Source organism: Hemiscyllium ocellatum, chromosome 24 (assembly GCF_020745735.1).
Source record: "Hemiscyllium ocellatum isolate sHemOce1 chromosome 24, sHemOce1.pat.X.cur, whole genome shotgun sequence".
In the NCBI taxonomy this organism is placed as follows: Eukaryota; Metazoa; Chordata; class Chondrichthyes; order Orectolobiformes; family Hemiscylliidae; genus Hemiscyllium; species Hemiscyllium ocellatum.
In genome coordinates this window covers 24,089,020-24,116,579 of record NC_083424.1, presented here as the reverse complement: position 1 = coordinate 24,116,579, position 27,560 = coordinate 24,089,020, and the positions used below count along the sequence as shown (strand labels likewise).

General features: G+C 37.9%; 1 protein-coding gene across 4 annotated transcripts in view; it reads right to left on the bottom strand.

Moving 5' to 3' along the window:
• Positions 1-299: 299 nt before the first annotated feature.
• zgc:193801 (uncharacterized protein LOC564476 homolog) overlaps positions 300-27,560 on the bottom strand; it is a 41,005-nt gene continuing 13,744 nt past the window's right edge. For all 4 annotated transcript variants that reach the window (XM_060843957.1, XM_060843959.1, XM_060843960.1 and 1 more), the window contains 6 exons: positions 24,226-24,416; positions 16,844-17,038; positions 15,570-15,722; positions 9,745-9,882; positions 7,078-7,170; positions 300-2,036 (listed from right to left, as the gene is read on the bottom strand). In XM_060843957.1, the coding sequence (XP_060699940.1) occupies positions 1,461-2,036; positions 7,078-7,170; positions 9,745-9,882; positions 15,570-15,722; positions 16,844-17,038; positions 24,226-24,416 (1,346 nt within the window). In that variant the 3' untranslated portion in view covers positions 300-1,460. The remainder of the gene's footprint in view (positions 2,037-7,077; positions 7,171-9,744; positions 9,883-15,569; positions 15,723-16,843; positions 17,039-24,225; positions 24,417-27,560) is intronic.

Below are 27,560 nucleotides of genomic sequence, written 5' to 3'. Positions count from 1 at the left end.
AAACCCATTGCAGACATTTTTACCCATAAAGCATTTGGGTAAAGGCCATGGAAGAAAACCAAACAACAGATATTTTTTCATGGCTAAACCAGAACAAAAGTGAAACAATGAGCACATCATGAAAGAGTGAAATGCAAATATTGACGAGGCTATAAAATGAGATGTGTAGCAATCTAAGGCATGAAATTATTTAGAAGGAATTTATTAAAAATAATTTAATGTACACTAATTATTTTGGATTCAAACATCGCCAACTTAGACATATTGAATGATTTCAACTTATCAATTTATCCTCAATTTAATGAAAACACAACCAAATTGCACAAGTCACTTGGTCATTTAATAAAAACAGCTTAAAGTACGCAGAGATTATACAAACTCCAAAGGCATTTGAGGTACCTTGTAAGCAGTCAGCTTACAATATATTAAGACTGAATGTGAAAAGCAAAGTGATTTTCTTTCAGCAGATGACAAGCTCAATTTACTTGTAGTTGCTTTATATATGGTGGTTGGGTTGCCAATTTAGGTGCGCATCATCTTCCACATTATGAGGCTGAGCTCTGGGGTTGGTAGGAAAATTATCAATATGGCTACCTGCCCTATTCTACATGCTGCTCACCAAAAACATACCTGATGTTAATGGAATATCCAGCACCAATTGTGGCAGAGTTTTGCCGTTAATTATTCTAGCAGGTCTATCACATTTCTGAGTAACTTGGATTAGTAGCTTTGAGGGGTGTGAAAGGCAAAATGCTAGACATTATTGCAATGTATATAAAGGGACAATAGTTGTCACAAATCTATGTTCCTTTAATACAACCATCTGGTAATGCAAAGGTCATTAAAATTCAGGAGACGCCATCATGCACACAAGATAGTAAGCCTACTTGATGGTCAACTTCCATTACCTGATGACTGAATTGTCAGTGGCCCTTCCCAAAGATTTAACTTTATCGAATATAAATTTATACTTTATCATAACTATTAGTGAATTCCTAAAGCTCCTATAAAATAGAAACAGATTCAGTTGAATGGCCTTGAAATCAAACAGATTGCAGAATGTTTCATTATTTTAATCAATCATGGTTAGCAGTCAGCTTATTTTTCCAATATTGGTTTCATCCAGAACTATAACAATAATTGTAGTTTATTCCTGTGTTAGTAATTTTTTTGAAAGGTCAAAAGGTCAGTCTACAGTCTTGCTCTCATCTTAAGAAATAAGGATTTATTGTATTGCCTAAATATCTCTGCTGCGCAAGGAAATTGCACAGTACTCTTTGGCACAAAGCAATCTGAAATGGTCAAAGTTCATAAGTCAAATAAATTCTCTCTAACCTCCATTTAAAAAACTAAAATAAGAACAATTTGAATTAAATATTAATAAATTATTCATTGAAATATTGAATAAAAATAAAGCCATACATTTAGACACTATAAAATAATATAGCTGTACATGGGTTTCAAACAGTTCTCTGGATTTTTGATTGACTTTCTTCTTCCGGATCCTCTTCAGAAATCCGTTTGCCAGAGGAAAGTTCAACATTATCAGTGATGTGTGTGACAGGATACAGATGTACGCGTGTGGGGGAAGTTGACTCCATATTTGAAATGGTTGACTCACTGTCTAAATGGACCTCTACAATTTCAAGTGTTGTCAAACCTGCAGATTCATTTGATGAATTATTATTAGGCTCAATGAAGGATATGACATTTCCAGAACTGAGGTCCACTTCAGATGCTGCAATTACATCATCTGATGTTGACATGATTCCATGCTCAGAGGTCACGATTTCATGCGAAGTCACCATAGTGGTGGGTAAGGTCAGTGTTATGCTATGACGCTTGGGGGACAAAGTAGCACTGCCCACAAATGTCTGTTCAGTTGTACGCTCAGTTTCATTAGTGCAATCATCTTTAGAATCCTGAAGAGAATCAGAGCCACCATTAACTTGATGATTTAACTTGTTATACTCTTTCCGTAACAGCTCCACCTGCATCTGTAAGAGCTCCTTGTGCTGTATCTCCATCTGTTCAATCTGAGAACAAAGTAACAATTACTTCTAGCCACAACTTTCTTTTGCTGTCCAAAATCATCAGTGTAATACAACAGAGCACTAATCTTCTCGTTATAACAAATGCACAAATAAGCTTAAGCTTTTAACTTAATGATTATATTTTTGAGGCAAAAATCTAAATTATGAAATGATTCTGTACATTATTTTAGTGTTTCCATACACACGTCCAAAATCTAATTTTAACTTGATAGCAAAGTATACAGTTAAAGAAATATGAAACATCAAATAATATCTAGGAGGGATTTACAAGATTGTAGAACAGTTTACCACAAATTATTCAACTTTTCATATTTAACATTATCCTGCAAACTCAGGCAGGCCTCATGTATTTTAAATTTGAGGTAAAGCTGCTTGATCAAAAAAAATTGACTTATTCCATGATTGACAGTCAATTTTCTGTGGCACATCTCTGAAGTGTTACTCAAAATGAGAACTACAAAGATTAACGAGCAAACTTATTGCTGGTTGGAGAATCACTTGTGTCACAGAAACATGGAGAAAAGGAAGGGCAGAGGAGAGGAGAAATACATCAGCATCTTAAAAGTTACAAATGAGTCAACTCACTCGAGTATTGAGATATTGACAGATTTAGCTAACTCACTTTGTGCCTGGACTAAATTTGCACTGCAAAATGTTGGTTATTTTCTTGTGTCAATGTTTGATCTTATCAATCCAATAATGCAATGAAGTTAAATTACAACATTCAGTTATTTGATTAGCCAACAAGTGTGTTTTGGAGAGACTAGACAATTATACATTTGAAGCTGGAGAAGCTGTTTCAAGGAGAATGGAGGAGCTACAGTAAAGTGTGTAAACAGTTAGGAAAAGAATTTTTTTTTAAAAGTATGACATCAGAAAATTCATAAGTAGTAAGGGGAAAATATAAGCAGCAGCCGAAAAGACCTTTACAAAACTATAAATAATGTTTGAGATTTTTGATTAAAATAAGATGATAAAGTTTAGAACAGTCACTATCTCACGTGACATTAAAAAATTGAGCGGTTGAATCCACAGTTGTGCCAAATTAGAACTGAATGCTGCCTTCTGTGAATGGATAGCTAATACATTGTAGGATTGTGTTTACTCTGAATGTAATTCTTTCAAAGGCAGGTTTTATAACCTCAGTGCAATTTTTTTTGGGTGGGATGGCAGGCACAGAAGAATAAGTTTGGTGAACAGCGAGTCATGACTCAAGAACCTCGAGGTTTGAGATCCAGCTCCAAGATATGACTAAGCAAATATGCAATTTCTTTGAACTTAAATAGGATCCAAACAAACACTCACGTTGACAGTGTAAATTCATCAAAATATTCCAATAAAACCACTGCTATTGACACATCACAGATTGCTCTTACGGTACACCTTTGCCTTTAATATCGTTGTCAGATTCCTCAAGATACAGAAGAGAGAGATCTGATTTATTTCACTATTTTGATCTACCATAAAATGTATTGCATACAAACACAAATGATCTAATTTTTAAAAATCAGCTTAAAGAATCTTGATTTTTCTGTTTATGTGCAGTTTTATCCCCAGTTTTTGAAGACAGAAGCTACATTTAGGTATGTGATGCAAAGAAAGAAATCACTCTCCATTGGGAGAGTATTCTAAGACCTCCTATCTTCATTGTGTGTGTATGTGTGCATGAGGGAGAGGAAGGGACGGGGAGAGAGAGAAAGACAACGAGAGGAGGGAGAGAAAGAGATCAAGAGAGAGAAAAAGAGAAAAAAATACAAAAAATTTTGTTTTAGATGAACTATGTCAAAAGATAAAATTACACTTATTTGTTCATCCTCCACATCTAAAAAGCAATATATGAAATTTAAGATTAGCTTGGAGTACAGAAGGGTTAAAACAAATATATTGCTGAAAAAGGAGACACATTGTTGAAGCTTTTCCTCTTACATTTTATCAGGACAAATGCAAGAATGCCGAATTACAAATGATTACTACAATTTATAGCACAGGAGAAAACATTGCAGACTAGTGGGCAAGTCAATTCTGATTGGCCAAGGCATTACCATGTAGAAAGCAATAGGGAACTATAGTTTCCCTAAGCGTCTGGGTAACTCACAAAAGATACAAGGTTTGAACATATTTGTTCTGTTTGCAGAGGGCTCGTCCCTCCTTATTAATATAGGTCACGTCCAGCATAAATGTGCCATACAGACTGAGTCCATGCAATAAATGGTAATGTCATGGAACTCTCTGCCTAATAGAGTTGTGAAAGTGGAACTATTCAAGTGATTTTGCAAATTAGTAAAATGGACGTAGGATGGAAAATAATTTGTAGGGATATGGTGATTAAGCAGGGGAATGGGTTTGACAGGATAGTTCAGAGGAGAGTTGGCATAAAGAATCATTTCTGGCGCTGACTTTAAGACATTGACGATTTAAAATTACATGCAAAGAACATTCACCTTGCATTCATCAATTGAAAATATTCTCACTTAGGTCTGATTGTGGCCACATGATGAGCAGAATACATGTTTACTTATATTAATTAATTTTTAAGAGCTGGAGTGTTACACAATGAACATGTTATATTTGTTTATAAGTAGAATGCTTATTGATAGGTTGACAAGCATTTTGTAACTAATCGAGAGTAACACTGTCAAAACTAAAGATATCGTTAGTTCTGAGACAATAAACTGCCATGGCTCAACAAACCAATAACATCTTTCCTCTTCATAAACAAAGCACATGATGCTAGGCAACATTAAGATTAATAAACTTGAGATACTTGAAGCAAAAGCTTAGAGTGTGGTCAAAAGATTGCCCCATTTAAGTGCCAAACAATTTTGAACAGGTGAATTACCAGGTCTCGAAATTCACCTGCTTTGCAAAATTAAGAGGTAAAGGTATTATAGTTTTCAAAAATGAAAAAGAGTTAAGATCACATGATGTGGGTAATTTTATTACCAACAGTAATCTAGTAGGGAAAACGGTCATTTATGGATCAATTTGATTTCAAAATGAAACTCAAAACATATCCAAATTACAATCTTGATAATGAAAATGAAAATCTATCCAAAGCATGGACATATATGGGTTACTTGCATGTGGAAAAGAAAATTGGACACGAAGAAAAAGGATGAGAAACTCAGCCCTCCTTATATTTGAATGCCAAATCCTCAGCAAGGAACCAATGTGGTACAGCTTTTAGGGGAGTAGGGCAACTCAGGCAGCAATTTGCTGATTTTCATGCATAACTACATGTACACACACACACACACACACTTGCTGCTGATGTAGTCCTTAAGAATGGTGAGGGCTCATTCCTATTGCAATATCTGACCAACGTTCAAGGTTAAAAATAGGCATGTGGGACGTCACATAAAAATTCCTGGCAGATCAGCATGATTCAGAATGGATAACAAAACTGTGGTGTTCCAATGATAGACTGCATTCCACCAATACTAGCCTGAGACAATCTTAGGTGTGATAATATTATGAGCTACTGACCCTGATTTTTGTTCTCAGCAACGAAGGAACTGTACATTCCATTTATCCTGTTGACAGCTGCACAAACTTGTCAGAGATTTTCTGCAAAGTAACCTTTTCTACTGCTTTGGTCTCTAGAAGGGGTGTGCGATGTGTGCCATAATTGTGCTGGGCAAGCAACAGCAAGGACCAAGTTGATTGACAAGTCCAAGCTGAGATAAGCAGAGTTCAAATCATCAACTTGCAATTATATTGCACCTTTAACACAGTAAAATATCACAAAGTACTTCATTGGAGCAATATAAAGCCAATAAGCCACATCAGAAGGTAATGAAATATTTCAAAAGCATCACCAAAGTGATACATGTCAAGCAACGCCTTAAAGAAAAGGGAGAAGTAGCAAGGCAGAGAGGTTTATAGAGGATATACTAGACATTAAAGCTTTGACAGTTGAAGGGATGACTGGCAATGATGAAACGTTTAAAATCAGAAGTACTCCCGAGACCAGAACTGGAGAAATGCTGATATCTTGAGAGCCTGCATAGCTATAGAGTCAGAGATGTACAGCATGGAAACAGACCTTTCGGTCCAACCCGTCCATGCCGACCAGATATCCCAACCCAATCTAGTTCCATCTGCCAGCACCTGGTCCATTTCACTCCAAACTCTTCCTATTCATATATTCTCCAAATGCCTCTTAAATGTTGCAAATGTCCCAGCCTCCACCACTTCCTCTGGCAGCTCATTCCATAACCGTACCACCCTCCACGTGAAAAAGTTGCCCCTTAGGTTTCTTTTATATCTTTCCCCTCTCACTCTAAACCTATGCCCTCTAGTTCTGGACTCCTTGACCCCAGGGAAAATACGTTGCCTATTTACCCAGTCCATGCCTCTCATAATTTTGTAAACCTCTTTATGGTCACCCCTCAGCCTCCGACACTCCAGGGAAAACAGCCTGTCTGTTTAGCCTCTCCCTGTAGCTCAAATCCTCCAACCCTGGCAACATCCTTGCAAAATCTTTTCTGAACCCTTTCAAGTTTCACAACATCTTTCCGATAGGAAGGAGACCAGAATTGCACGCAATATTCCAACAGTGGCCTAACCAATGTCCTGTACAGCCACAGCATGACCTCCCAACTCCTGTATTCAATACTCTGACCAATAAAAGAAAGCATACCAAACGTCGTCTTCACTATCCTATCTACTTGCTACTCCACTTTCAAGGAGTTATGAACCTGCACTCTTAGGTCTCTTTGTTCAGCAACACTCCCTCGGACCTTACCATTAAGTGCATAAGTCCCGCTAGGATTTGCTTTCCCAAAATGCAGCACCTCACATTTATCGGAATTAAACTCCATCTCCAGCATCCAGTTTTTTGGTTATTTGGTTTCTTTATTTGACTGCACATGTGCATGCCCCAGAGGTAGCCATCAGATTTCCCTCATTATAACATTGAGCACAGACAGCATCACCATTATTCACTCTGCTCATGTTTGTCCACAGCATATTTATATATACAGATAATAGAAACGTAAATGATTAAATATTTCATAATCACCATTTGATTTATTTTATTCTCAATATCTCTGGAACATTTATATTGCTTGAGTTCTTCAGCCATTTGCCAATTGGCCTCTGTAAGACCTGCAATCTAAAGCATGTACGTGAACAGTTTTTCAAAAAGGTAGAAACAATTTTTCTACAAAAGTAGTAAATTAGAAACAAATTCAAAGCAAAGCAGTCTTTCTTTTTAAAATATTTACATACTGGCAATGCCACTGACAGTAGAGACCACAGGGAATAAAATAATTGGTGCAATCATAAATAAACAAATAGGAAAACGTCTGCTTGGTTTTTGTCATTAACCTGTTGCATAATCAGCACAGCCTTTGATATCTTTGACATTTTTTCAAAGTAGATGGCTACTACTAATAAAATAGGTATGTTAATCTCACTATTCTAGAGGTTATTGAGGAAGGCAAATAATTGGGTGAGTTGATATCTAAAGATACTTGCTCACGTTTTGCCACCGTAGTAGTTAAGTGCTGAGTGAGAAAATCCACAGGTGACCTTCTCAACTTAATGAATTAAAGGCTCTTAAGTGTTCAATTAATAACCAGGTAAGTGTCTCAAACTGCCTCTGGCCTGATTCTTGCCTGCCTAGAAGGCAGGCAAGAGTGCCTGGGAAAGCAGAGGGGCCTAATTGCTGTTGTGGTTCTGTTCGCTGAGCTGGGAATTTGTGTTGCAGATGTTTCATACCTTGTCTAGGGTCAACCTCAGTGCTTGGGAGCGCTTCTGTGAAGTGCTTCTGTGTTGTTTCCTCCAGCATTTATAGTGGTTTGTCTCTGCCGCTTCCGGTCGTCAGTTCCAGCTGTCCACTGCAATGGCCGGTATATCGGGTCCAGGTCGATGTGCTTATTGATTGAATCTGTGGATGAGTGCCATGCCTCTAGGAATTCCCTGGCTGTTCTCTGTTTGGCTTGTCCTATAATAGTAGTGTTGCCCAGTCAAACTCATGTTGCTTGTCATCTGCGTGGGTGGCTACTAAGGATAGCTGGTTGTGTCGTTTTGTGGCTAGTTGGTGTTCATGGATACAGATCGTTAGCTGTCTTCCTGTTTGTCCTATGTCGTGTTTTGTGCAGTCCTTGCATGGGATTTTGTACACTACGTTGGTTTTGCTCATGCTGGGTATCGGGTCCTTTGTCCTGGTGAGTTGTTGTCGAGGAGTGGCTGTTGGTTTGTGTGCTGTTATGAGTCCTAGTGGTCATAGTAGTCTGGCTGTCAGTTCAGAAATGTTTTTGATGTATTGTAACGTGGCTAGTCCTTTGAGTTGTGGCATATCCTCATTCCATTATCTTTCCCTTAGGCATCTGTTGATGAAATTGTGGGGGTATGTTTTTGGCGAATACATTGTAGAGGTGTTCTTCTTCCTCTTTTTGCAGTTCTGGTGTGCTGCAGTGTGTTGTGGCACTTTTGAACAGTGTCTTGATGCAACTTCTATTGTGCGTGTTGGGGTGGTTGCTTTCGTAGTTCAGGACTTGGTCTGTGTGTGTGACTTTCCTGTGTGCATTTGTGGTTAATTCTCCGTTCGGTGTTCTCTGTACCATCACGTCTAGGAATGGGAGTTGGTTGTCCTTTTCTTCCTCTCTAGTGAATCGGATTCCTGCGAGTGTGGCGTTGATGATCCGGTGTGTGTTTTCTATTTCTGTGTTTTTAATGATTACAAGGCGTCATCCACATATCTGACCCAGAGTTTGGGTTGAATTTGCGGTAAGACTGTCTGTTCTAATCTTTGCACACAGCTTCTGCTATGAGTCCAGGGATGGGTGAGCCCATGGGTGTGCCGTTGATTTGTTCATATATTTTTGGTGGTTGAATGTGAAGTGTGTTGTGAGGCACAGGTCCAGTAGTTTGAATATGCAGTCTTTTTTGATAGGTTCCCCACCTTGTTTGTTCTGTACGTTCAACAGGTTAGCTATTGTTTCTCTGGCTAGTTTTGTCGATAGAGGTGAACAGTGCTGTTACATCGAATGAGAGCATAGTTTTCCTTGTTTATGGTGTATATTTCTGATGATGTCCAAGAATTTCTGTGTTGACTGCATAGAGTGTCTGGATCCGATGATCAGGTATTTCAGTTTCTGCTGTAGTTCTTTAGCCAGTTTGTGTGATGGTGTCCCTGGTAGCGATATGATGGGACCTAATTGCTGTTTTCGTTTTGGGAGGGGGCATCACTTGTCCTAATCTGGGGCCAATCAGAAACACTGTTGTAGGGCACGGGATGGCAGAACACATGACCCACAGGAAAAATAGTTACCTTGTCAATGTTTATGTTTTCTCCGCTTTCACTCAGATCCTAAAGATACTGGCTGCTGATTAGATGGGATTTTAGCATGGAGGTTTATGATTTAGCTAAATCACCAGCCCTCACACTTTGCACAGGTCAAAATTCGTAATCCTTGTGCATCCACAAGTTACTTCTTTGTGCCCTTCTGTTCTCAGTCTAATTGAGGCACATTGTACTGCTGACTAGTTTGTTCTACATTTTGTTTCTGAAATATAATCATTTATGTATTGTAAATAAAGGAACTGATGCTAGACTCTCATGTCCTATGATAATTAAAATCATAAGATTTGCTTACTTTGCTTCAATATGAACATCAACAACAGTTGAGGTATACTATACTAGAAATTGGTTAGCACCACTGGTAGTTCTGGTTTTACACACCTGATTTTTTAGCTGTTGGATTTCCATTTGGAGCCTGCGCTCGGTTTCTGTTTTCTCTACTCTAAGTTGATGATTCTGCTGGTGTAGTTCAAGTAGTTGCTTTTCTATTAGCAGATTTTGATCCAAAGTGTCATCGCTCTGAAATAGTTAAAAGCCCACACTTATGGTTATTAAAAGCACATAAGGAAGGAGGGAAGGGAGGGCTGGAAGAAAGTTGTGATCTGATATTTTGTTACTTTATCAAAATCTGAAATAAATCACTCCTCAGTAGATTTTGGTAGAACACCAATTAACTAATTATCACAGAGCCAGTATGCAAATATCAGAATATTTGCTCCCAACTCTCAGGTTAGTATACAGGGCAACCTCGATTATTCAAACGATACAGGCGGTGAGTATTTTGTTTGGATAATTGAATGTTCAATAACCGTGGTTGTACTGTATCAGGACCTTGAGATCTTGCTCGGATAATCGATGTTTGGATAACCATGGTTGTACTGTATTTAAGTTTAAAAAAATTTGAAAGCTTACACAGGGGACTGATTCAGAGACTCCTGCCCTCAGAGTATCAGATACAACATGCAGTTATATTTGGATAGTGAAAGGTGCCTGGAAGAGAGCTAAAGTTCCAACATCACTTACTGAGCATTATACTATCAGATTAAATAATCAGGAGTGGTTATATATACATTTAAAATTAAGTTAAAGATGATTATAAAACTTAAGGGGCAGTTAAATTTTTCTTGCTTAACTATCTGTAAACCAAAGCAGCAAACAAATAATTTTTATAACAGGAATTTTTCAGAACTTGCAAGAAAAATGGCAAGTTCACAGTGCAAAAATTAATTTAATAGAAACTACTGTGTTGAAGATGAAATATGGCATTCGTCGTGAACTCTACAAGTTGCTGAATAATTTGTAACTGTCAAATATGGAGGGTTTCCAGAAATGTTAAGCTCAATTTGATGTTAAACTCAATACAGTTGGGCTATCATTTCACAGAATAAGGACCCTATTTAAACTTTCCATTTTGAAACCAGTTAGTAATTAATAATAATTCTACTGCCATATAAAATATACAACCAGCATAGAGCGTGATGAGGTGGCTGAGACATTAAGGCATGGTTAGTCTATTGTACTTTGTAGTTATGGGCTCAAATCCCACTCTTATTGCTGTTTCCAGAAATTTCCAACTCTCTTTTTTGCTCTTGGGGTTTTGTGGTGCTGTAGTAGTACATCTACCTCTGAGCCAACAGATGTCACAACATGTCTGTACAGGTTGATTAAATAACTATAACCAAAAGGCAAGAGGGATCCTGTGGTATAGTGGTAGTGTTCCTAACGCACAAGGCCTAAGTTCAAATGCTACATACTCCCAAGACTTGTCTTAACATCTCTGAACAGGTTGATGAGAAAAAATATCTACAACCAGCAGACATGTTAAAATGGGCAGATTGTACATGCAAATAAATGCTTCAAAGAAAACAAACGGATTAGAGAAGACAATTAATTGATAGAATGGAAATCAAGTTGAAAACAAAAATCAAATTTTAAAGAGGTTTCTTAGGCCTGAACATCACCAATTGAGACTATATGGGATCATGACTGGCTCATGAAATGCTTCTGGCAAAGAAATGCCAAATATCCAATTTGATTTGCTATGAATTGATTTCGGGTAGCTGTGGCTAATTAATAAATCTAGAATAAAATCAGTAATGAGAAGGATTCTAATGGTATAGTGATAGTGTCCCTATGTCTGAACCAGGAGGCCAAGGTTCAAGTCCCATCTGCTCCAGAGGGGTTAATAACACCTCTAAACATGTTGATTAGAAAATGCTTAAATCAGCAATGATCATGATTGTTGTAAGATCCCATCTATTTTACCATTTACTCTCAGGAAAGGAAATCAGTGTTTTGGATGCTGGGTCTGGCATGCATGTGACCCCAATTTCCCATCAGTGAGGTTGATTCTAGGCTGCCTTCTGATGTTGCCTAGCAAGATATTCAGTTGTATCAAACCGCTACAGTTCAATAATTCTGAACAGGCATTGTGGGTATACCTAAACTACATAGGCAACAGGATCCAAGATGGTTGCTCACCATCACCTTCAGTGATTTGGGATGGTCAATATAGGTTTTCCCTGCCTGTAGCACTCATGTCCCATGAATGAGCAAAAAAAATCAAATAGCTCCGTGTAGGCAACTGCTACCTTTGGTTCCTGTATTTCTTGAACTGTACATCTTTCTGAATATTATTCAATGATATTTTAGTACATTGTTTAAATCATATGTAACAACTTCAGAGCCTTACTAACCTTTAAAATCTTTAAATTTTACTGGTTATGAATGGACTATTAGACCTTACACCTGTATTTACGAAGGCCTTTGTTAACCTTGTCACTCTTATCAGTTTACGCAAGGTGAAATTCTCAGTGCAGAATTAATTGGAGCAGAGGACTAAAGGGGAATAGCAAATTCACTGCACAAATTGCAAAGTTCTCTAATCCACCCAATTGTGGGCTAATATGGCTTAGCCTGAAAACACAGTACAGTTGATTATAAGCAAGTCACTTCAGGGGGAGAACAGCAATGAAAATCAGTGATAAGAGACCATAGCCCAGGATCCCAAGAGGAAGGGAATGATTGATGTTCATATTTTAAAGAGGTGAACAGGGAAGAAAAAAAAGTGTTACAATTGACAGGATTGAGTGATTCTAAAGGAGGAGGTGACAGGGGTCTCATGCCAGATATAGCATTTGACAGGCTAATATGAGTTTTCTCTGGGATCAAGAATCTCTATTAAATGGCGGTGTCAGTAGGAAGACATCAGCCTTATAGTAATATGAAACAGTCCTGAGCCTAGGTTAAGGTGAGCAGCAAGGGTCTTTTCTCTAAGGTGGGATAATTCAAAACTAAGGGGTATATTTTTAAGGTGAAGGGAAAAAGGTTTAAAAAGGACGAGGGGCAACTTTCTTTTTTACACAGAGACCGGTTCATGTGCGGAATGAACTGCCAGAGGAAGTGATGGATGCAGGTAGAGTTACAATGTTTAAAAGACATTTGGATAAGTACTTGAATAGGAAAGGTATGGGCCAAACGCAGGCAGGTAGGACTCGTTTAGCTTGGGAACATGGTTAGCATGGACTATTTGGATTGAAGGGTCTGTTTCCATGCTGTGTGACTCTATGGTCACAGGGAGACACAGTTGGAAGGAGGTAAATCACAGGGGAGAGGTAGGAAGAGGTTTGGTAGCAAGGATAGATGGGTAGCTCTTGATAGACGAGTAAAAAGTGAGGTCCGCAGATGCTGGAGATCAGAGCTGAAAATGTGTTGCTGGTTAAAGCGCAGCAGGTCAGTCAGCATCCAAGGAACAGGAAATTCGACGTTTTGGGCATAAGCCCTTCATCAGGAATGAGGAAAGTGTGTCCAGCAGGCTAAGATAAAAGGTAGGGAGGAGGGACTTGGGGGGAGGCTCCAGCAGGCTGAGGTAGGGAGAACATAACAACACGACGGTTGGAGGAAGAGCGCCTCATCTTCCGCCTGGGAACCCTCCAACCACAAGGGATGAACTCAGATTTCTCCAGTTTCCTCATTTCCCCTCCCCCCACCTTGTCTCAGTCGATTCCCTCGAACTCAGCACCGCCCTCCTAACCTGCAATTTTCTTCCTGACCTCTCCGCCCCCACCCCACTCCGGCCTATCACCCTCACCTTGACCTCCTTCCAACTATCACATCTCCATCGCCCCTCCCCCAAGTCCCTCCTCCCTATCTTTTATCTTAGCCTGCTGGACACACTTTCCTCATTCCTGATGCCCGAAACGTCGAATTTCCTGTTCCTTGGATGCTGACTGACCTGCTGCGCTTTAACCAGCAACACATTTTCAGCTCTTGATAGACACCCACTTCCCAACACTGGGTTTTTCAATCAGGCACTGAATGCCTAACATCATGGTTTACCCCATGTGCCATGCAATCCTGAAAAGAAAATTGTTCACTTCCCCACAGAGGAGAAACTACTGACAGGTCATACATCCCCATCTTCTTGGTATTTAATACCTGTCAAAGCATGACCAAAAACAAATGATGATGCAATAACAGAAGAATTTAAAAAAAACAATACTTTAGATATACAAACTTTCACAGCTGTCAACTCTTCTGTTGGAAAAGTATCTATTTCATTTTACATGGTCACGTAAAAACAAAAGTGGAAGTAGTTGTCTGAATACCTGTGATGATAGGTTGCATGAAAAGCAGAGGACATTTAGACCATTCTGCAGGACTAATGCATTCAAGCAAAACATAACAGTAATGCATCATCTCAGCCAACACATTAAAATAGCAATAACCTACAGGGAAACGCAGCAGCAGTCTAGACATGCTGTGCTCAATTTCCATTTAATCCAGTCTGGTATAGAACACAATGAAATGCTATCTGCCTTAAATAATATCTATGCTGACTCATTGCTGGTTTAAACCAGGCAGTGAGTGAATGTCAAAGCCTTACATCTGAAGGAGACTGTCTTTCTTATTTGTGGAACTGTTCCAGAAAATTGCTTAGAGCCATTACTTTAAATATAGAAGAATCCAAACACAGTTCTTACAGCTACAGGCAGTAGAAGCCTGGCAATTTAACTTAATACTTTCCAGCTGGAACTTAAAGTAAAGCAATGTCCATAATTTCAAAGTGAGCCCAGTTACTGCTTCTGATAAGTAGTAATTAAGATCTAACACTCACTAATTTTTAAAAATTTAAGCATGGCTTTGGAACACTTTAGAACTTGGTTGCCTAAATCAAATCAAAAGCAGGGAAATTCTGAGGGTAGCAAACTGGGAACATAACTTACAGCACAGTTTCAATGACTCTCAGGGGAAAGAAACAAAAAAAAAACCTGTCGTTAACTATAATAATGGCCACATATATTTGCCAATCTGGAGTCCTTTTGTCACCAGCATTTACCAAAATTAGGTTTTCTGGCTGACATACTATACAGCATCCTCCATTAGACACTGTACACAGCATACATATCTCTCTTCCCATTCCCCGACCCTAGTCCACTGACCCCTAGTAGAATCGTAGAAACGTACAGCACAGAAACAGACCCTTTGGTCCAGTTGATCCAGTTCCATTTGCCAGCACTTGGCTCAATATCCCTCTAAACCTTCCTATTCATATACTCATACAAATACCTTTTAAATGTTGTAACTGTACCAGCCTCTAATACTTCCTCTGGCAGCTCATTCCATAAACGTGCCATGCTTTTCGTGAAGAAATTGCCCCTTACATCCCTTTTAAATCTTTCCCCTCTCAGTCTAAACCCAATGCCCTCTAGTTTTGGACTCCCCGAACCCAGGGGAAAGACCTTGTCTATTTACCTTATACCTGACCCTCATGATCTTACAAGCCTCTATAAGGTCACAGCCCACCTTTCTCTGCAGCAGTGTCAAGGCAGTGTTGAAGTCACTGAGCCAGAGTGGGATGACCAGGTGATGGCATGAACTGTGGGGTCTTACTGTTGCAGTGGGCATTTTATAGCACAAAAAGGTCCCAGACAACTTGAAGTTTCCAGGAAAATCCATGCTCCACTCCAACAAACTTCCTAGTGAAAAAGCAGTTTGGTGTTGCTAGGTCACCTGAGACCATCATCAAACTGGAGACCAAATCTGGATCCTTCCTGGTTTACGTGACTCTCCTACTCAATGAGATGTGAAGAGAGAAGCAAAATAAATATGAACACCACCTTCAACAACCCAACTGAAAAGTTAGTTCATTCAGTATAGCACAACACAAAATAATAACAAAAAAGTTAAATGAATTAGAATTTTACCTGTTCTACAACTAAGTTTGTAGTATCACTGTACACAAGCTCTCCATTTTCCCCATCTGGGTCCATAAGTACCAGAGTTTGATGATCATCTGCTGATGTAGAGCCCATAGATTCTTTGGCATCAGCAGTGACACCATTGGTCAGATTGCCATCCTTTTAAAAAGATAACATTAAAAAAAATCCATTGTTAATTATTACTAAGACTGAGATGTTGAACTGTTCATGAGTACCTACTTTGTGAATCAAATATTTGGCTATTCTTAAAGTTTAGGTAACATACATCAGAAGTATATTAGAACTCCAATCAGGAGATCTTACACTTCTAGCATGTTGCCTAATACCTGCAAAACTGAACATTTAATTATAAAATGTGACATGAGTGTCCAATATAAACCAGCCAGTCTTGTAATTTGAATGATTTTAAAGATGAAATATTAATGATTATTCTATTTTTAGCACTACCTTTGCTTTTGATTTTAATCCATATATACACAGCTATTAGTCAACACCATCTTTTTAAAATAATAAAACTTGAACACTACTGAAACTGGGAAGATAGTATAAATTAACTTTGGAAGTTTGAAAACTTTTATCAGAGTAAGTATTCTTTATTTGGGTACTCAGAAGAATAAAAGTTCACTACACTCCCAGCGGAAAAATAAATAATACAATGAAAAATTGACAACAACTTCTAAAAAGTAGTAGATAATAAATTTGTTGATTTGTGCGCTATTTTTGAAATTAGTTATTTATCTTGGGATGGGGTGGGTTAAGTAAACAGGTGTAAGTCTCAGATGTGTTTTCTTGGATATGAATTCCTAATTTTACTTATTTTCAGATGTAGCATGCATTTGGAAATTATATACATCACTGACCCTCAAATTTATTTCTGCAATTTAATGTAAAACAAAGCCAATTTTAACAAGATTTCATAAACTTGTTTCCTTCAATAGGTTTGACTACTAAATAGATATCTGAATAGCTCATCTATATTTCCTGTGCTTAGAAATTTTGTGACAATCATGAAATTAAATAATGGCATGATGCGTATGCAACCTCCAGCAAAATTACTTGTACGTACATAATCCTCATCTAAAATGATTTGACTAATTTCTACAGTTTATTCAAGATATTTTGTCACAGATTTTGCTGCACCACATGGGGATCAACTTTCCATGTAAATGGGAAGACCATGGTACTGAAAGATTATGACTGGACAAAACTGGGGTTACAAAACAAAATCACCTAACTTCCAATGTGCTTCGTTGACATACCTTTGCAGTCTGTCCTATGACAGTATCATTCTTCCCCATGGTAAGAGTCGAGGTTGTTGTGTTAATGGCTACTTCTGTCACAACAGGACTAAATGGTGTGATATCCATTGTCCCACCAGAGGTAATGTGGTTGCCTCCATAAGCTTTATGATGAGCTTCTGCACTTTGTTCGTAATACTGTCGACTATTTACCTCCTAAAAAAGAGATTGCGCACAACATATTATCACAACAATATTGATAAATCTATTTTAAATCATAAATTGATTTCTAATCAACGGTTAAGTTGCATAAATAGGTTTTTAAAATAGATTATATAATTAGTATTCACAAATACTTAGAATTGCCCACACTCTACCTGAATGGTTCAAGTTTTAGCTAGGGCAAAGTTGGACCTGCTAGCTATCCAGCTTTACCGAACCTACACAATGGTGTTATTTTTATATGTGCATGGTATATCGCATTATATTGGTGAGTACACTAATGGTTCTCCTAAAAGTCTCCTGGTTTCCTATTCACATTCCACTTTTCAAACCCAGTATGCAAACTGACTCTAATTTTATTTATACTTGAAAATATGATGAATTTAATGCGATGAAGTGGACAATAGTCTAAATGCACATCATATTAAATCTTAGGTCTTTTTGTGATAATCATTTCTCAACCTGTGAGAGATTTCCCATGTGGTGGTAGTTATCTTCATTAAACCACCAGGATGTTTAAAACTGTACAAACTCTTGACATCTGATCCATCCAAGTTGGACTGCATTCCAGGTGTAAAAGAACAATATGCTGACTCATTGAATCATTCTACAACTCCCAAGTTGGATCATTTGAAAACTCAATTCGGTATAGAAGAACATTCTCAACAGTATCACATAATTCCTTTATAGTGTTTCCACACTGAATATCAGATACTGCAATTGAGTATATATAGGAGCTGGTAGCTGAATCTACCTGCTCTAATTAGTAATTTGCAAATAAATTAATCATTAACACGAAATAAGAGCACAGTTAGAGTGAATTCAATTATCCAAATATTCTGGAATTCGATTATCCAAATATCGGATTATCTGGCAAGATCGCAAGTTCCCGATGCTTGGCTAAACTTTGCTATATGGCATTCGATTAACCAAACAAAATACCCTCGTCCATGTCCTTCAGATAATCAATGTTCCTCTGCAAATGACTTCCAACGTTCACATGTTACTTAAATTATACACCATCTTTCTAATGTCCACGTTTGTCATTTCTTCCATGGGTTTTGCGACACTAATACTTTACCAAGAGATTCTGCACTGAAACACAGAAGAGCCGAAGACTCAAATTTTTAAAAATTTGTTCTGCTTATCTTTTTTGTTATTTCTTTATTTCACTCTGATTTTGTTTTCTATACATGATTTAACACCTTTTTGAAAAAAAAGTGTATAACTTCTGATTGTGTGCCTTAATAAGGATTCTCTAATCTGATTGATTGAAGAGACACACTTTTGTTTGCCCTGCCCATAGAAGTTCCAAATCCCTTGTGAAATTGTGCTCTTAATAAACCCAAATTGCTATCTAATACCTTTGACAGACAATCTTTAAATGTAGTAGGTGATAAGCACTAACCCTTCACCATTAACCAAAACTCCAAGCCACAATGTCCTATGTTAAGATCAATGACTATTTCAAAAAGTGCTTTCTTTTTGCTTTTCCCCTTTTTTTCATTCCCAGTTTCACGTCCACCTTCTCTCTGTAATCTCCTTGACACTCCACATTAAACAACTCAAACGGTATATAGTCTGTCAGTATTATGATGACAACTTATATTGATATTGCACCAAAAACAAAGGCCACAAGGCATCACAGGAATGTTATCAAACAGAATTTGACAGTGGGTATGGAGATATTAAAGCAGGTGACCAAAGATTTTGAGAAGCATCTTTTTAAAAAAAAAAGAGGTTTGATAATTAGATAAATGGAGTACATGTATTCTTTGCAGGGTGCAGGGTAAGAAGAGGGGGAGTGTTCTAAAGTTCAGGCTTTAGGAGAGGCAAATCCATTAAAAAATTTGAAAATCCAAATGAGAATTTTAAAAATCAGGGTATTTCACAATCTGGTGCTGATGTCGGCCAGCACACACAAGACAATGATTAAGCAGGACTTTACAAGTGTTAGAATTTAAAGGCTTTGTATCTTAATGCATGAAGCATTCAGAATAAGGTAGATGGATTGATGGCACAAATCAAGGTACATTGATTTTATACTAGTTAATGCTAGGGGAGAGCAGCGGAGGGAATTGCTCAGGAGAGGTTATTTAAAGTTTCCAAAACAAGTAATGAGACAGAAAATATGGAAAGACTCAGGAATCTAACATCAGACACAGTGAATAAGGGAATAACCATGAGAAGGGGGGTGGTCAACAATGGGACTGAGAGTGGTGTATTTAAATGTGTGCAGTATGAGAAAAGGTATAGTCAATTTTCATATCCACGAAACCAGAAATTTGTCTGTCTGTGCTAAAATTTAACTAACAACAAAAATCAACACCTTCAGGCAAAAATCACATATCTATAATTTTTAAACTGATTTTTAACAAGCTCCACACTCGTGAATTTTACCATTTGCAGGGGTTATAGAATCCTAGAGTTACACAGCATGGAAACATACACTTTGGTCCAAATTGTCCGTGCTGACCAGATATCGAAATCTGATCTAATCCCACTTGCCAGCATTTGGCCCATATCCCTCTAAACCCTTCTTATTCATGTAATCATCCAGTTGTCTTTTGAATGCTGTATTTGTACCTGCCTCCACCACTTCCTCTGGTGGCTTGTTCCATACATGTACCACCATCTGCGTGAAAGAGCTACTCCTCAGACTCTTTTTAAATCTTTCGCCTCTCATCTTAAACCTAGTTTTAAACTCCCCCACGCTTGGAAAAAGACCTTGGCTATTCACCCTATCCATTTCCTGCATGACTTTATAAACCTCTGTAAGGTCACCCCCGCAGCATCCAATGCTCCAGGGAAATCAAAAGCGCCAGCTTATTCAGTCTCCCTCCCCCCGCCCCATAGCTCAAATGCTCCAGTTCCACCAACATCCTTGTAAATTGTTTTAAACCCTTTCAAGTTCAACAACAACTTTCCTTCAGATCAACAACCAGAATTATACTACCAATACTCTAAAAGTGGCTTCACCAATGTCCTGTACAGCTACAACATGACCTCCTATACTCAATGTTATGACCAAAGAAAGAAAGCATGCCAAATGCTTTTTTCACCACCATGTCTACCTGTGACCCCAAGTCTCTTCATTCAGCAGCACGCCCCACTGATCATTAACCATACCAGTCCTGCCCTGGTTTGCCCTAGCAAAATGCAACACCTCACATTTATCAAAACTATAGTCCACCTGTCACTCCTCAGTCCATTGGCCCATCTGATCAAGGTCCTGTTGTACCCCAAAATAATTTTCACTGTCCACTACACCACCTATTTGGTGTCATCTGCAAACTTACTAACCATACCTCCTATATTCACATCCAAATTATTTACATAAATAACAAGCTATGGACCCAGCACTGATCCTTGTGGCTGTTCACAGGCCTCAAGTCTGAAAACCAATCCTTTATCATAACCCTGTCTCCTACTTTCAAACCAATTTTGCACCCAATTGGCCAACTCTCCTTGGACGCCATGGGATCTAACATTATTAACCAGTCTACCATGTGGAATCTTGTTGAATGCTTTGCTGAAGTGCATATAGACATCTTCTTTAACACCTCTTCAAAAATCTCAATCAAGTTAGCGAGACATAATTTCCCACACACAAAGCCATGTTGACTATTCCTAATCAGCCCTTGCCTTTTCAGATGCATGTAAATCTCATCCCTCAGAATCCCCTCCAAACAACTTATCCTCCACTGATATAAGGCTCAACATCCATAGTTCAGTACTTTTCCTTATAGCCTTTCTTAAATAAGCCAACCTCTAGCCTTCCAGCACCTCACCAGTGGCCATCAATGATATAGATATCTCAGCAAGGGGGCCAACAATCTCTTTCCTAGCTTCCCCCAAATTTCTAGGGGTACATCTGATCAGGTTCTGGGAATTTATCTATCTTTATACATTTTACGATCTCCATCACCTCCTCTTTTCTAATATGAACTCTATCCAAGACATCACTATTTATTTCCCCAAGTACCCTACCTTCCACATCCTTCTCCACAGTAAACACTGATATGAAATATTTGTTTAGTGTCTCACCCACCTCCTGTGGTCCCACACATAGATGGCCACATTGATCTTTAAGGGGCCCTATTCTCTCTCCAGTTATTATTTTGCCCTTAAACGTCTTTAATTGCATCACTTTGGATTCTCCTTGACTCTATTGCCAAAGCTATCTTATATCCCTTTTTGGCCTCCTGATTTCTCCCGAATATATCCCTTACACTCATTGAGAGATTCACTTGATCCCAGCTGTCTACACCTGACATATGCCTCTTTTTCTTGACTAGGGCTTCAATTTATCTAGTCATTCAGCATTCCTTATACCTACCAGCCTTGCCCTTACACTAACAGGAACACACTGTCTCTGAACTCCTGTTATCTCAGGAAAGGGAAAGGACGCATCACAGAGACACTACTGCAAGGGGATCAGGGCGGGGAACTAAATATCCAATGACATATGTCCTATTGAGAGGACAGGCAGATGGGTAGAGAATGCGGGGTTGTCTTGTAAGAAATGAAACTAAATCAACAGTAAGAAGCAACACAGGATCGGAAGGCTTAGAATCAATGTGGGTATAGTTAAAGATCCTCCTGAATGTGCTGTGGAATACTCTTGAATGATGAGTATTGAATTTGGATGAGTTCAACATTAACAATTCAAAAATATTCAAGAGCTCAACAACATCAGAGTCAAATTAGCCTATGTCAGCTATACTCCATCTGCTAACTTAAACATCCATTCCCCGATTTTGTATGTACCACATACAGGCTTTACTCAGGCAACTCACCACTGTGCAATCACTTTCTAAAGCCACTACCTTCACCACCTAGCAGAATGAGGCTGGAAGATGCATGGGTACACTCCCAGTTAAAAGATTCACTCCCACTCCCCAGAAGTCAGTACGCAACAATGAACAAAAATAACATTCGATATGTCCTTTTGAAACCAACAGACACTAGGCTAATATCTTCATTTCTTTTGCCTCTTGCGGTACTTGCAACTTTCCCTTTCATACTTGGGTGAAGATTTAAAGTAGTCTTGAAATGCTTAAATGTAACATTTTTCCCAATAAGGCAGAATGGAATCCTGGTGATGGAAAACCAAGAAGTGCCAAATTCATTTATCTTCTTCAAAGTCAATAATTAATGCAAATGAATTTAAACATCAAAGGAACACAAGTCTTTAAATGTGGTTGTAAACAGTACAATGATGGGTCTAAAACTGAGATTCAGTTGACATTCATCAAATTTACTTGCTGTCATGGAGCAAGCTCCATCAATGCAGTTGCTGGGTGAAAGAACAAATATGAAAAAATGAAAATCCAATAAATTATTTCAAAAGGTTCATCTGTAACTTACATTTCCTTAAAAACTAAAGTTACACGGAAAGCAGCAAAACAAACATCAATTTAAAAAATATGGCATACTATATTTAACTACTGATTACCCCTCCCCAACAACCCTTGTCTAAATACTCTGTAAGATTGTTGCCAATTAATGACCTTCACTCCACATCACTGATTTGCAGAAGATTTAAATATAACAAAGTAAATCAATTACAGTAGTGTTGCAATGTATTCATAGCAGGCAGGATGTAATTTCTATGGGTAGCTTTTTAAGAGAACTACAAACATTGAGCTGAATCTTTATTTTGGCCAAGTGTCAATTTCATCAAGTTTCATCAAGTTCATTCAGAAAGTATCTCTCTGAAGGCCCAAAATTTCTTACACTATCTTCCCAGACTTGACTCATTTACACAGGCCACTATGGCATCTCCTGTCTGATGCTTGTTCAACTCTACTATGCATCACAGCCAGGAAAATATGCCACAGCCGGGATATTCTGGAATAGTCCAGCACCCTGCCAGCTTTAAAAGGCTATTATGCACGTGGACAAGTAGTCCAAATTTGTCCTACACAGTTCACGACAATTGCCCCAGATGTGGGAGAAGCTCAAAAGTGAATTAAAACAGTAAATTTGACCCAAACTGTAGAGCTGAAATAGTAATATTGCTAGAAAGTAAGCTAACAGTATTCTAACATTCATTAATAGTTATTTGTCAACAACTGCACTGGTTGTATTGTTGCAGCAGTAGCGATTTGAAAAATTCAAAATTTTAATTAGTGCAGCAAAACACAATAATATTATTATGGTCAACTAAATTCTTAGAAATATTAATCCTTCACTGACTTTGTCCCTATCCTCTCAAAGGTCCACCAGTCTCTTTACATTGATACTTCCCTCCCAACTACAAAAGTGATTTCTTCACAACTAAGCTATTGTCCCTTTCTAGCACCTTACTCTCCACTTCTCTTTTCAGCAATCTATAAGCAGAGGCATATTCCTCCAAGTGAGGCAAATCAAAAAAAAAGTGTTGCAATCATAGCTAATAACCAAAACTAAACAATTAAGCTGAATCAGAAAGGTGAAATTAAATACATGAATGAATGAATTTAGGCAAAAAAGTTTTCTGTTATAAGGTTCCTCAATGCAATGTATAGAGCAAATTAAAAATGTAATTTCTTTCATAGCATTTCAAAGTAAGTGGTCTAAAATGTACAACATCTCGAAAAGATCATTACTTAGGCAAAACGTTAAAATTCGATCACTGTGAAAGCAATGCATAAAAAATGTAGTTCTTTCTGAAAATTTCATCACTTGAGTTTCAGAAATATTAAATAAGGATTACACATCACAATTGACAGGTTCAACCAAAATCCCAGGAATAGCTGAAAGTTGTCCCCTCACTAGCAGGTGTAAGTCTTACCAACAAAATAAAGGACAAGCAAGTTCTACATAAATATAACGGAGTTGAGTTGGACATTCAGCTGGTCGATGGAGCTGGTGAACAAAGTCAGATACTTTCCCTGCCCAACTGCAGACAGGTAGCTGCTATTTTGAGGTCCCAGCCTCATTTGATTGCAAGTGACAAACTGTTGATGGTTAACGGGCATCTTGAGGGCAATTCACTTGTTGCTGGCCATGAGAATGTCAGAGCACTGGGATTTCTGCAGTTATTGCAGGTAGATGCTGGTAGAGCGGTGGGGAGGCAAGGGTAAGGGAGGTGAGATGTTTTTAACTCAACTTCCAGGCTTCTAGTCCTTAAATATGTGTGTTGGTATCAAAAGCAGTCTCCAGATCTTTGAGCACCTTGATCATTTTGAACTCACTTGTGTAATTTGAATTTGGAAAGTCGTATGAGGGTTGCGGAAATGAGTTTTGTAATGCTTCATAGCTTCATCACGTCTATTGAAACCATTTCGACAGCGGTAGCAGTGCCAGTGTGCACCTTTAAATTTCTTTTCTTCTTTGATAGTTCCAATGATGTCACAGTGATTACAACAGCGAAGTATCTTTAAACCTGGTAAATATGGAAAGAAAACCTCTTTAAGCATCTTCGTAACATTCAAAGTGAACCATTAAGTGCACCCAAATGTATAAATAAATGATTATTTCTTCACAAGTTAGAGAATATATTCATTTGACTTTAACCTTTACCAACCGAATCTGAATTTAATGCAAGTTGATTGAATGGGAAAAGTCTTATTAATCCAGAATAAACTTCTGATGTTAAGTGAACTTGATTACTCTTAAATTGGTTTCTAATTTGTTTACAGTTCAGCACAGAGAGGCAATCTCTCCTGATATTGGTGTTTAAGTACATGGTTGAAGTTGAATAGACTAAGTTGTGTACTACACATGCCAAATATTAATCCAGGCAGCTAGATGACAAAAATATTTAGTCCTCAATAGGAGTTTGCATATCATCTTTAATACCATTTTGTATTTTTACCTACACAGCTATTATGTGGTCATAAAGGAAAACTAAACAATGATACCAATTTGCCAAAAACAATCCCACTGTTTACTTACTGGGTGACTTTCCATAGGATAAAACCCAGATGAATGATACTTACATATTTATATCAAATAAGAAAGGTAGTTTATGACACTTGTGTTATATTTGGGTACTAATTGAGTCAGAAGAATTGACAGGTGATGCGTGTGAAATCAAATTATTCTGATGGGGTTTGAGAGGGTAACTAACAAACAAAATAGAATAAGGAGTTATCTAATTAAGATGGAGGCAAGGAAGAATTCCTTCCCTTAAAGGGTCAAGAGCCTTTGAAATTTTTCATCCCAGAAATCTTTGGAGACTGAGTCATTTCATACATTCAAGGCTGAGACAGAGATATTTGATCTATGGAAATCAGTGGTTATAAGGAACAGTTTATAAAGTGCAGTTGAAACCAAGATCTGACATGATCTCACCGAATGCCACATAGGGTCAAGCAGCTGAATGGCCTCTGCCTGCACCTATTTCTTATGTGGTATTGTCTCCCAGAATGTGGTAAGTGCATTCATCCCATAAAGTCTCTTAGCTGTGGTTTCTTATTCTCAGCTAGGCTGTCCAAGGTTTTAGATAAACACCGATGATTCAATAAAACATGCCTAAGCATTCAAAAGTAATTATAGAGTCATAGTCATAGTCATAGAGATGGGATGTTAATTTAAACCAATTAGACAACAGATTTGGATGAAGAATGGCAAATACTAAAATAGTGAAGAAAAATTATGAAATAGGGTAAAACAAAAATGACATTGTAGACTGGGATAACACATCTATGATTACACTATTTTTAGATTATTTGTTGCATAGCAAAAAGCCATTACCACTGTAACAATGCCCTGAGTAACATTCTGTACCATGCATGATCTTATTTCACTTTTACTAATATGGGATTTTGAAAAATGACTTTAATCTAATACACACTGTTAATTTGAATAATTCACAAATCACAACTTCTATCTATCGTCATTTTAGTAGCATTCACAAAATGCCTACTTGATATTAATTAAGCTGGAGAACAAGCAAAGAAAACCTCAAACAATTTTTCCAAACTCAAATCAGTCTTTACCCTGAAGCAGAATTAATCCAGCTACTGGAAAGTTTTAAAACAGGCTATGATTACTTACTTAAATTGCTGGAAAAGGAAGTCCATTTTGATTTCCATGTGAACAAAATGTAGAGTGGATTGTTATTGCAGTGTTCTACTGGCAAGTAGGCAGGGAATAACAATTTAAGACTTACAGTGCTGCAGGATCAATGCATTTTAGTAATATTGTTTATAACATGGGATAGAAGTTTTGCAAATCTGAGATATAGTGTTTCATCCTGCTGTAACTAATTCCTGAAATATTCAGCTAGATAGATCTGATGTCCAAAATGCAGCATCCTTGAGTGAAAGACCGAGCTGGATTTTTGATTCGCCCAGATTTTACATTAAGTGCCAATGAAATAGACAACCTGTGCTGTCCATGATGGGGGAGAGTGGTGAGCGTGTACGTGGAGTGGTTTCCTAAAAGAGGTAATCCAAGTGTTATTATATACACAAGGCTTGTACATGACTGGCTTGCTTTAGACAGCTGTTGCTTTCTTTGTGAACAGCGACTGGCCTGGAAATGTCCTTGTTTTATCAGATTTAGTTGATTTGGAAGAAAGCCTGCTAAGAACAATTTGAACTGAAGAAAATGCTGCCAAGAATAAGCTGAAATGGAGAAGTGCTTGCAATGAACAAGTCACCCAGCTGATTTCTCCCATTTTTGGGAAAAACTCTCGTTAGAATGAAATCTATTGGTTTACATGAAAGGATAATTGAAGAAACCTCTCAAGACTATATATCTTGAACAGCTATGTCTCCAAGATTTCAGGTTAACTGTAGCTATTAAGGAACGTGGCTAATAAATTTTGTTTGAAACCCGTTATAGATATGCAATTGGTTTTCTTACAAACTGGATAAAATATTTCTATTTAACTTGGCTAGTGGGACTAGATCAATGGCATATTCCGTCAGCTTTGGTTGTAACAGGAGACAACTCTTAAAGTGCTGTGACGACTCAGGTTTAACATTGTGAAGTAGAAAACCATGCTGTTTGTCAGAAAAGGATACTAGCGTTGTATGAAAAGCAGTTATGGATATAGATAGATACAGATGTAAAACTTTAGGGGCCTGCATTTTCACTCCAATTATACAAAATTGGAATGGCTAGAGTTATTGAAGCCATTACCTTTTTGAAGGGTTATGCATGAAAGTGTGTGTCAACTGGGAATCAATGTGCAATGATTGAATCACTTATGGGAGCAACCCTCAAATTTCATGCAAGAAAAATGTCTTGTTTTCAGAAAGCTGGATTTTGGCTATTGTCCCAGCATGTTGATTTTTTTCTGCATATTATCATAGGCGTAATTATATAAATACATTTTATATATCTATTCAATGCACACACGAAGATCAAAACCACTGTGTTGATTCCCAATCACAAATTGCATTTCCTTACCCACAAGATTACCCTCACAATTTTAGTGTGCTAATGTCCCCAAGGTGTGCTACCCATCACATAAATGCTCCAACAAGAATGCCTACACATGTAATTTTATTTGGAAGCACAAGCTTTTGGAGTGCTGCCCCTTTGTCAGGTAGTTGACCAGCTCGCCACCTGACGA